Below are 12,563 nucleotides of genomic sequence, written 5' to 3' on the forward strand. Positions count from 1 at the left end.
TGCAGAACCATATTTAGAAAATGAGGTTTTAGAGAAAGAAGGAAAAGTTGGCAGAAAACTGACTTAGGAGAAAGACCCCTGCTAAGGTGATGTGCCTTTGATCTGATGGGCCTGGATGTCCCACGTAAGGCCCGAAGACCCTTTATTAATTTTACAAGCCTTATAAAAATGGTTAAGTTTTAAAAATTATAATTTAAAAACAGTTAAATTAAAAAAAAAACTGTCACTTATAAGATAAAATTGATAAAATATTTATTTTAATTTAAAATCATTTTAATTTAAAAGATAAAATTGGAAGATAAATATAGATACAAAAAGGAATCTTCTTTTTATATTTATATATAGATACAAATAATATTCATGGTTATCAATATATTAGAAGCTCGTTTTAATTATATCTTTTATCATGTCATAATTTTAATTTAATATACTTTTATGGCTTTCTCGTTTGATACGGATAATTTACTGAATATTTTATTTCATTAACAATAAAAATATACAGAAGTATAAGATAAGGAGGCACGGGAGTTTTAATCTGCAGGAATTAGAGTGCCTAGAACCACTTGGTCGAGAGAGTGTTTGTGAGAACAGGTGAACAAGTTGCTGGAAATTTTCAAGGTTATAGGAGAATTCTGGTGGTGCAAGGAAAAGAAATTGAGAGGAACCCAAGGTATGAGGGGCTAAACATTACCTTCGATTCTGTGAAATTTGGTGTTATGATTATAGAATGGGTGAGTGATTCTTTCTAATAACTGTATGATGAATGCAATTTGACGTGTACTTTGATTAGAATAAGATTTTGGGGTTATGTTTGGTTATATCTGTATGTGATGTTGTGAAAATTGGTCTGATTTGGAGTTTTTCCTGGTGCATTACGTAATTTGGGTTCCTTATCACCTCCTCCGGTAAGCAACTTTGCAGCTAGCATAATATATTAGGATCCCCTAATTAATTGGGAGGTTACAGTAACTTGGTGCCATTTGATTCTTTCCGAGTCAGAGTGGGTGGTCGTGGCTGACTTAGTGCAGATTTGGTAACAGGAAACCTAGATTAATCTGGTTTGGAGAGGTATGGTAAGGGGAGAGAGGTTTTATGGTTCGGGAACGAGAATTCCCTGTTGTTTTACTGCAGAATCGCTAAAGGAAATAGGTGTACTGAGCTTGTGACAAAACCAGTAGGCAGATTAGTAGTCTTGCACGTAATAAGGGGGGGATTATAAGCCAAATAGGAGATAGTTAGGTTACCTTGGATCTTGGATCTTGGATCATTTAACTGGACAAGAGGCAATGGTTTATAGATGCTGGTGGTGTAAGACCCAAAAATAAATTAATACTATAAGATAATTTATTTTGCAATTAATATTTAGTTAGTAAGAATTTCTTATTTTTTGTGTGATGGTAATTGTGTATTTAAGTGTTTAAGATGTAATTCTATTATATTACTTACTTTGGTAAATTATCATGGTTATTGAATTAAATGGCTTCAGGACTCTGTAAAACTTGATCTTTAGTTATGAGTAAATTGTTTCTGTGCTTTCTTGAACAAGTGACTTTCAATCACTTTGAATTTTTATCACTTGTTATGTGTCACCAAAATGTATGATAATTTCTTTGTGTATTATTAATTGAGTATTTTTACTTAGAACTCTTACAATTCCATCTTGACTTCTCTGCAAAACCGTTAACATTTTTCTTCTTTCCAAAGTTTCATAATTTTCTTTATTTTGTTTGTTTGTCTTTTATCATTATAATTAATTCTTCATTTATTTTTTTTGTTCAAAAAGCTTGAACTATGATGTATATACACTGGCCACGTGAAGAATTTATCTTCGTGCATACTAAGGGCCATATTGAGTAGCATGAATCTTTTCTCCTTCAACCATGACCAATCTTTTCCCCCACTTCATCTGATTATATTTTTTTTATTGTTGTTGCTTTCTCCACTCTTCACGGTTATGGTCTATTTTCTTTACCATGGGGTCATTTTTTGTGTAAACATAGCACAATATCTTCTTAAGTGCACACAATAAGACAAAACTTTCATCATGAAACGACTCTGTGGGAAACATTGAACGAAATTTTGACCTTAAGAACCAATATTATCCTTTTTCTAGTGACCAACATGATTCCTATCTGGAAATGGAGGGACCGTCTGTTTTCTAATAAATCGTAGGATTTCATTAGGAAAAGAAAAGAAAAAAAAATAGCCAGAACTGAAAGAATGAACGGGAGGGATATCTGAAATTGGAGTGTTGCCGGAGAAGTTGAGAAACTAAGGAAGAAGAAGACTTAGATCAACAACGTAAGGGCTGAAAATCTTAAGGAACCAACCAACCTTTGCTGGAGAAAGAGGTAAGGGGAGCTAGATCTATTTGTTTGATTGTTGAAATATACTGTGTTTGATGCAAATCTGGGAAGAAGGGGATGAAAATGGGGTTTTCTGGGTTTCTGAAAAAAATCTGGTGCGATTCTGCAGAATTCTGCAGAAACGCACGTTGGTCCAAACAGTGCTCGACCAATTTGTGGTCGGCCAAATTGAGCGTTTGGTTTTGTGTTCTAAGGTAACGAGCGTTAGCGTTCGTCCTTGGACAAAAGTTAGTAATATATTAGACGTTCGTCCAAAAGTACTCAACTCAGTGAATTAGTGATTTTAGGCGTTCGTCCTTTAGTATTCTCATGAAGCAATCTCGAGCGTTCGGTCTTGGTAGATTAGTGATTGTGAGCGTTCGTTCTCATTTTGGTATTTTTAGGTTTCAATCTTGAGTGTTCGTTCTTAAATTGGTATTTTGAGGTTTTAATCCTGAGCGTTCGGTCTTCATGTGGTATTCTTAGGTCTCAATCATGAGCGTTCGGTATTAATCTGATATTCTTAGGTTTGAATCTTAAACGTTCGGTTTTGGTGTAATAGTGATTGTAGAGTTCGGTTTTAATTTGGTAGTCTCAGATGGTGATCTTAAGCGTTCGTTCTTAAATTGGTATTATTAGGTTTCAAACTTGAGCGTTCGGTCTTCGTGAGATAGTGATCGTAGGCGTTCATCCTTAAATTAGTATTCTCCGAGAGTGATCTTTACGTTTCGGTCTTGATTCTGTATTACTAATTGTAGGCGTTCGATTTTGATGAGGTATTCTCAGGTTTAGTTTGTACCGTTCGGTATTAATTTGGATTCTTAGGTTTGAATCTTAGGCATTCGGTTTTTGTGTAATAGTGATTGTAAGCGTTCGGTCTTAATTTGGATTCTTAGGTTTGAATCTTAGGCGTTTGGTTTTGGTGTAATAGTGATTGTGAGCGTTTCGGTCTTAATTTGGATTCCTAGGTTTGAATCTTAAGCGTTCAGTCTTGGTGTATTAGTAATTAAGCGTTCGTTCTTAATTTAGTATCCTCAAATAGTAATCTTGAGCGGTCGGTTTTGATATCTGTAAGTAATCGTTAGTGTTCGACCTGGATCGGGTATTCTGAGGTTTAGTTGGTAAGCGTTCGATCTTGCTGTATCAGTGATAGTTAGCGTTCGATCTTGACCCGGTATTCTCAAGCTTCGATCTTAAGCGTTCGGTCTTGTTGTATTAGTGAACCATGTAGGCTTAAAAAATCAGAAATATGCACTTGATAAAAAAAGCCATGAGAAAGAACTTCTTCCACTGCCTTTTTTAATCCCGACATCCAAATGGGATTACTTCTATTAACCCGAAGATGCAACTCACTAGATAAATGCAATTGCGGCTCGAGAAGTTTATCCACAAAATTATGAAATCCTTTCTTAGCTCGTTGGACACTCAACTTAGAGAATGGCATAAGCACTGACCACAAAAAGCGTTGTGCAAGGACACCGACATTGCTGTCATCAAGGCTATTGTTATAAGTTTTTAGCACAAGATCAAGCAACACCTTGGCTGTCTCAACCCACAAGTCCAAGTTTTTATTTGACAACCCACCATGCGACAAGAATACCAACGAAACACAATCAATAGCGGTACCATACAGTTTAAACCTTTCTTCGGATATAATAACTTCTCCTAAACTAATACAGGTGTCTTCTAGCAGTGACAGTAAATCTCTGGCAACAAACTGAACAATTTGTAGGAGGTTCCGGGGCATACACCAAGAGCCGTGAAACTTCAAAGACTCCTGCAAGCATAACTTGAATATCTCCCAACAACAAATATCCATATATGTCTCAATCCCCACGAGCTGTGGTGTCTTCCTATCGCCCTAGTTTTTCTTCCCATTAAGAGGAAACAACAATGTCACGATCCAATCATTAAGGTAAGATATTAGTCTTGGAAGTTTTATAGTATTACAATCCTGACAAGCGCCAACACCATTTTCCACATTTGACTGCACAAAATTAAATGCCTGATTAACCTTATTGCATTAAGACACAACGATAACTCCCTGTATTCTTGTCTTTAATTTTGTAGAATTAGATTAGGTTTAGGTTTTTTTTTAAATTCTTTAGTTTTGCATAATTTTAGTTAAAAATAGGTTTTTAGATATAATTTTTAGTGTTTGTAAATAATTAGGTTATTAATATTTTTTTGGAAAATCTTTTTGATAAAAATCCTTTTCTTGTAGTTGTTAATTTTCCTTTTTTTTTCTATAATTTTGGATTGATTTTTTTGGTGGAGAATGGGCCCTTAATAATTGGGCTGATTTCAGAAATTGGGCCACTGAGATCGCACTAGACCCCTGGAACGCTGCTGCTGCAGCAAGCACGGGCTGATGTTGATTGAAGAAGAATGGGCCGCTGCTGTGCATTGCTGCCATTTGGAGCTGATGCTGATTTAAGAACTGGGTCGCTACTGCAGATTGAAGTTTGGGCCACTGGCTGAATATTAGGTTCTACTGGGACGCTGCCGTTTTGAGGTCTGAAAGTGGTTTGGAATGAAATTAAGTGGAACGACGTCATTTTGGTGCGTCTTGACAGCAGTTGCCTTAGGGGTCTCCTACTCTCATTTTCAATTGCAAAATACTCGAGCTAGGGCAAAGAGAGGAAGAGGAGCTCCAGCACTTGCCTAGTGCTCCAAACGTCACTGACCAGTGGAGAAGAAGAGCTGACCGGAGCTGCCACTTGGATAGGATCGACGGTCAGAGTAAAGCAAGGAAGCATATAAACGGTAGCCGTCTGATTGGGAAGCACAACGCGTCACGAGCAAGTTCTTCTTTCCTTTTTACTCTTTCATTTTCTTTGTTTTCCACTCTATAAAAAGGGTTTTTACCATGTAAATAAGAGACTTTACACGGACACTAGACACAAATTTTCTCATTTTTACATTTTTAGGAGTAAATAGAGCAAACGTGAGAGCTTAGGGTTCTAGTGCATTTTCAGACGATTTGAGTTCTCGTATTCTTGCTCGTTTCTGTTCAGTAATTGTTCTTGTAATTCTTGTTTCTCGTTAATAATACTATTGTTCTTGATGTTATGTGTTGTATGTTTGGTGACTCTGTTATCTTGATTTTTTTCCTTTAATTTTGTGTTCTTGATCGATGACGTGCGAGCATTTCTTATGTGTGTTGGTTTGAAAATGAGTTGAACTCGTAGCTCTGCACACTGTAATTCATTTTTGGAATTAATCGACCCCAAGGTGGGCGTGCATGACCGAGATGTCTTCTCGAGTCAGAGTTGAGTTCAACGATTAAAAAAAATATTGTTTTTAGCTTTTGTAAATTCTTAAAAAAAATCTGATTTAGACTATGTCCACATAGTTGAAATTCCTTAGGGAATTACATGAATCCATAATGAGCATGACATACCGACATACCGAGATGTCTTCCTGAGTTTGGAGATGAATTTGGTGCAGGGGTAGACTATGTCTGAATTGTATCAATTGAGTCCATTGCAACAGGATTTGAGTGGCTCTTTGGCATTGTTATTTGTCCAAGATAACTCCAGTAAATTGTCATGTTCAAGGTTCTTTGTTGCAGAACTAAGTGCCTAGTTTAGCTTCACAGGGTAGTCCAAGATGGTCCAACATTTAGGTGTGTCCTGCTGGTTTTCTACAGCTTGCAACCTCGCTCACATTGGTATTAAAGTGGCACAATGTAGTGAGCTTCTAGAACTGATACTGCAGCGTTCAACTCTGTCTAGTATGACATGGTAGTGAACCAACATAGTAGGCTTTTAGGCTTATATTTGCAGCTCACCACCCTATGCAGTTTGACCTTGGAAAAAGAAAAGAAAAGAAAAAGACCCAATATAGTATTTTTACAGAGGTGAACTTTGCAGTTGGAAATGTACAGATTAGCACTTTTACGGTTCAAATAGGCAAATATCCAATGGCTGTTTTTCTCTGTTTCAAGCTGACCAGATTAAGCACCAGAAAATGGACCAATAATAGGGTTACATTCTAGGACAATGTTGTATATGTTCCGTAGTTAACTATGCAGATTTTTGAATCTAGTTGGTTTAGCACAGATTGGGTTCAATGTAGGCAGTGTCCTTGGGCTGTTGTAGCTGCGTTAAGTGTAAGACCCTGAGGTTTTAATATGCCTAGGTATCATAAAAAAATAAAATAAATAAATAAATAAATTTATAAATAAATAAATAATAATAATAAAATAAAATAAGAAATTATTAAGTTAAAATGGGAATGTGCCAAATAAGATGGTCTAAATAGAAATAAAATGGATATAATATCAAGAAAAGAGATTGGTCTAGTGGCCTGTGTGCTTTGCTTTGTGTATGTTACTGAAGGGTGTGACTTCGAATTCGGAGGAGAACAAAAGTGTGTTTTTTTTCATTTGCCTTTCAAACTTTGATGCGGTTTAGTGACACCCAGAAGATTGGGATGTTACACGGAGTGGGGTAGGTTGGGTGGGGGTTAGCCTGGGACAGTTGGAAGTTCATTTGAACAAAAGTGTGTTTTTTTTCATTTGCCTTTCAAACTTTGATGCGGTTTAGTGACACCCAGAAGATTGGGATGTTACACGGAGTGGGGTAGGTTGGGTGGGGGTTAGCCTGGGACAGTTGGAAGTTCATTTGAGGGGTGTGCAGTTGCTAAGACCAATGTCTCTCATTCTTTCCTTAATTTGATTCCTCTCATTATTTGTGTTTTTTATTCTCTGGTATTCTGTTTGCAGGATAGAACCTACAAACTGCATTGAAAGATCCAAAAGTATCTTCAACCTCTCCTATTCATTAACTCCAGATACCCTGAAGATAACAGTATAAGCATTGACCTATAGCAATGAGCAGCTCTGCTGCTGGAACCTCATCAAAACCAAGAGCAGCTTCCTCACAACCATCAGAAACTTCATCCAAGCGCAAAAGAGGAGTTTTCCAAAAAGAATGTGAGAATTTTGTTCTAAGTTTTTAACATTTTAGTCTAGTTTCCTCTCATTCGTAATAATATTCTCTTTTTGGATACATTAGTGCAGCACATGATGTATGGCTTTGGAGATGATCCTAATGTGAGTGTTAAGCGTTAACCCTTATCCTTCGGCTCATGTGCCCACGCACACATAATTTGCATTGTACTGTCTTTGTTATGTAACGTTAACTATATTTTTTTCTTATAATTTAAAGAATTATGTCTATAATTTTTTTTGCTGTTTCAATTAGCCGCTTCCTGAAAGTGTGGCTCTTATGGAGGACATTGTTGTGGAATATGTCACAGAACTGGTAATACTCTTAACTTTTGAATTGTTCAATTCCGTCTGAGTGATCTAGTAAACATGGTTGTCCTTATACTTAATTTGTCTGCCAAGGTTCATAAAGCCCAAGATATCGGATCTCAAAGGGGGAAGCTATCAGTTGAGGATTTTCTCTATTTGATTCGCAAGGTACTCTTTGTTAAAATATGGCAAATAATTATTATGAAAGATTTAATGTTACTGGGAAACTTGAATTCTAATATAACTATCATTCTTCTAGAGGCATATATTTATGTTAAAATCTTATGTATTCAAAGAGAAACACAAAACTCAACAAATGAATTAAACAGGAATCCTGCTTAAACTAACGGAAAAATTCTCTACAACACTTGAATGTATTAGAACACCCTCCTTAATTTATCCGTCTTTTTATAAGTGTTTATTTCTTAATTTATTGAGAATCAGAATTTCACAATACAATAGCTATCTAGCAATCATACTTTCCAATCTACCTTTATCAGCATGTGAACAATTAACATTACCACTATTAGCATTTTATTAACCTGTAGAGCTAAGGAGTCTGACATTTTGATGTCTATATACAACCAACTCCCAACATTTTAGACTAGTGATCAACTTATAAATACGAGTCTGCAGAGAGCCACTGATGAATGTAATTATAGACTTGGTTTTGTGGCGATGGGACCAATTAATAATTGGCATTAGACCTACATGTGTCATTTTAAGCTTAGTTAACAGAGTCAGTTAGTACCATACATTGTAGAAGTAGCACCCTACTGACATTAGCAGAGGCTAATTGTGGTTCCTCAAAGGCTTAAACATGCACTGGCAGAAACGCTTCCTGCATGAACGTTACCTCACTTTTCATTAAGTCGAGCAAAAGCAGCGTGATATTATAAAAAACTGGTGAAGACTACCTACCTCCTAATTATTTGTTAACAAGTGAAGGAAAAAATGACCTCAACCTTCTGGATGACCTCATTTCGGAGATAGTAGTTAAGAAATTTGAAATTGTCTTATACAGCCAAGAACGCAGTTCAAACAAAGAAAAGCCTAAAAGTTTCTGCCCTCGTAGAGTAGATTATAGCTAACATGGCTTTAGGCTGTCATAAGTTAATATGATGTACATTATAAACGCCAGAGATCACACTACTATCATATTTATTGTTTGTCTAATATCCATAACTATATACTGCAGGATTTGCCGAAACTTAACCGCTGTACAGAACTACTGTCTATGAATGAAGAACTGAAACAAGCAAGAAAGGTTTTTGAATCAGACGAAGAGAAACTGAGGAAAGTTTTTGAGGTGGACGAGGCAGTGGAAGGATGAGTAACGGATATTACTGAAAAATGCACTAATGTTGGTTGTAATATGTTTAGTTTTTCTGATGATGTAGATTTTAAATTAATGCCTCCTAACCCATGATCGAATATCTTCTTGCACAAATTAAATTTAATCTGCATAATATTGACTTAATTATTCATATGGTCTCTACGTGTGTCAAGTTGATCCCTATTATTAAAAAAGTTTTAATTGTGTCTAATTTGGGAAAGGCTAAGAAGGTCATTTTTGAAAACAAATTACTAATAGCATTTGTTTTTTAAATTTTTATTTTCAATTTTTAATCTTTTTTAGTTTTTTTAATCTTTTTCTTTTTTTATAAAAATACTTGTCACGGGTTTTTAGCATGATATGTGATAAAGTAGTGTTATTATGTTGATTTGTTTTATTTAATTTAGTCTCAATGTTTTTTTAAAGCGGATTATTATTATTTTTCTAAATTAAGATAACTTATTATTTGTAGAAATGTAAATATTTTTATTAAAAGTGATTTTTAACATTATTTTATTTTATATTGTTAATTAACATTTTGTTAATTATTTTTTATAAGATTAAGTATAAATTTTTTATCAAAAAAAAAAATATTTAAAATGAATATATTATTTAATATTGTTTATACATTTGATTTTTTTTAATTGGAATAAAATTTATATTTATATTAAAATTTAGTTGTTAAAGTTATTATTAACAAAACATAGATTAATATTATGTAATATGTTAAAAAATCATTTTTAATAAAACTATCAGTAAATAAGAAATGTAGTTGATTCGTAGCAAAATAGCTACAAATTTGCTAGAACATACAATTTTTACGTACATATTGAAAACCTTAAAACCCAAATATCCTTTTTCTTGATAATTTTTTTGTAAAATTAAATTATTACATGAATATTTTTATATGACAGTATAAACAATTTTTATTATCAATAAATATATGTTGTTTCTTAAATGATATTATTTTAAAAAAATAAAAAAAAGTATATTTTGTTTAAATTTTATTTTACTAAATAATAAATAATTAAAAGTGGAAAATGTAAGTTAAAAAACATAAAAGAGAAGAATTAAAAGTAAAAAAATAATATAAAATATTTAATAATTTAAATATAAATTATTTTATATAATACTTTTTGTTATATTTCTAATATTTATTATTAGATTCGTTGAATCAATATACTTATAATATTTGTTTTTAAATTCATTTAATAATAATATAAATAAATTAGAAATATATTTTAAGATAACTAATTTTTTAACTTTTATATTTTTATTCGATCTTAATAAAATGTATGTTCTAATAATTTAAAGTTATAAATATAAAAAAAATTATAATATTAAGAAGTATGGTTTTTTTACATAAATGTTTATTTTAAAAATTATTAAGTATAATATTTTAATTTATTTTATCATAAATATAATTATTTAAAATTTTATACGAAATTATATATATATATATATATATATATATATATATATATATATATATATATATATATATATATATATATATATATATATATTCATGGTAATCTTTTATTAATTGATATTAGTTTAATTTTTACAAATGTATGAAGAATATTTAACAATATCGTAATTTAATATAAAAATGATAAACATAATTTTTTATTGATAATATTTTGTAAAAAAGAATTATTACATAACAATTTTTTATGACAATATAAATAATTTCTATAAATAATTAGTATGTGTTAATTTTTTAAATAATATTATTTTAATAGATATAAGAATTTTTTTTTCTTAGTTTAATTTTATTACATGTAATTTGAAATTATAAAAGGATACAATTAAAAATAAAAAAAATAGTATAAAAATATTGATAATTTGAAAATAAAATTATTATTTAATAATTTATTAAATTATTAAGTAACTAGAAATCATATAAAAAATTTAAAATAAAAAAATACTATAAACAATTGATTAATAAAATAATTCTTTAGACAATAATATAAACAATTTGTATTGTTAATAAATATATATTATATTTTAAATAACATGATTTTAAGAAAAAAGTAAAATGTATTTCTTTAAATTTTATTTCATTAAATGAATAAATAATTAGAAATCATAAAAAGATAAAACTAAAAGTGAAAACAATTTGTTAATAAATATGTATTGTGTCAGACCTCGGAAAAACCCACCCAAACCCCACATGTCTAATCTCATTAAAAATGCACCCAAAACCCCTCTGAGCGGACGTCAGGTGTCAACCAGCGAAGTTTCGAAAATCATATAGTGGAAGGCAGGTGTCAGCAGGAGAGCGGACGTCCGTTTGGACGGGGGAAAACAAAAGTGATTTTCTGAAAACTCGTACCCACTCTCTTCTGCATGCACCTTCTCCTTTCCAAACTCTGATCTTCCATTTCTCCTTCTTCTCTCTAGAAAACCCTCCCTTATCTCTAAGTTAACTCATCTTTTCTCTGCTCCGATCAACGTTCAGGCACCGTAGGAGCGTTCCCGACGTCCTAAGCTTCATCTTGAACCGAACGAGTTTCAAGTTTAAGCGGGTAAGCGTATCTGTCCTTAGTCGTTCATCTTTTGTTACATGCAAACCAAGTTCTGGTTGCATGCAGGGGCGTAGTCTAAGTTATTTGTGATTCTGATGTTGTTCAGTTTAAGTTGGAAGAGTTAAGTGATCATTGAGGGTAGAAAGCTGTAGTCGGGCGAACCAAAAACCTACTCTTAGGCAGTTCAATCACGTATCCAGGTAAGGGAAGCTTATTTAATTTAATTTGTATGTTGTGGTATTGTATGAACGTTCGTTATTTGACTGAATGATTTTGATGCATGATGGTTGATATGATTGGATTGAATGAACGTTCGTTGATTTAATGAGTGAAAATGAAATATGGCTGAGTTATGTATAATGTATGAAATATATGAAACTTACATGATATGGATTGTATGAGGAATAAGAAATGTACTATAATATGGACGTATGGAATTATGAAGTTGTATATTGAGAAATGAATTGGAATGCAAATGAATTTGAATATGAACTTTCCCTATGATAACGTAAGAGCGTTACTGAACGGTCTTTGACCGTTCGGTTTTCCTAGTAAATGTAACACCCTAATATTTTAAAGGGTATTACTAATAGTAGAGACTAAATTAATTTGATATCTCATATAAACAATCAAACTTTATTTCAATTACTCCAAAGTACAGTACCAAACTTACAAACTTTAAACAATATAGTCTTCACCATTGAAATTTCAACTTATAAGTTTTACACAACATAATCTTCCCAATACAAATTTATTCTTTTTACAAAAATCCCTGAAAGTTTTTCCCCGCATCTCTCTCATCTCTAAGCTTTTTCAACCGCATCTGCAACATTATCTAATCACATATAACATGAGTTATATGATCATAGTACAAACAAATAAGGGTAAGCCAACCATATCATAAAATCATTAAACTTGTAATAAAAATATTATAATCATGTATTTCTGCAATTGATAAAATATCATTATTCCGATGTCATTAATTCATCATTATCAAAATCATCTTTTCCATTTCCATAAATCTTACAAGTGTACCATGCTTACTCATGAAGCCTTATGGTCAGACCGCTCTCTGCCTGCTTCCTTAA

At 32.4% G+C, this 12,563-nt stretch overlaps 1 protein-coding gene across 1 annotated transcript; it reads left to right on the top strand.

The window, feature by feature from the left end:
* The first annotated feature begins 549 nt into the window (after positions 1 to 549).
* LOC124819507 (transcription initiation factor TFIID subunit 13) lies at positions 550 to 9,102 on the top strand. Its single transcript, XM_047291039.2, has 7 exons — positions 550 to 670; positions 4,654 to 5,146; positions 7,075 to 7,284; positions 7,367 to 7,404; positions 7,556 to 7,615; positions 7,702 to 7,776; positions 8,807 to 9,102. Exons 3-7 carry the CDS (start codon positions 7,182 to 7,184, stop codon positions 8,939 to 8,941), a joined length of 411 nt encoding a protein of 136 aa, XP_047146995.1. The 5' UTR covers positions 550 to 670; positions 4,654 to 5,146; positions 7,075 to 7,181; the 3' UTR covers positions 8,942 to 9,102.
* Positions 9,103 to 12,563: the final 3,461 nt, after the last annotated feature.

Source organism: Vigna umbellata, chromosome 8, assembly GCF_029865625.1.
Source record: "Vigna umbellata cultivar VRB3 chromosome 8, Vumbellata_1.0, whole genome shotgun sequence".
Lineage (NCBI taxonomy): Eukaryota > Viridiplantae > Streptophyta > Magnoliopsida > Fabales > Fabaceae > Vigna > Vigna umbellata.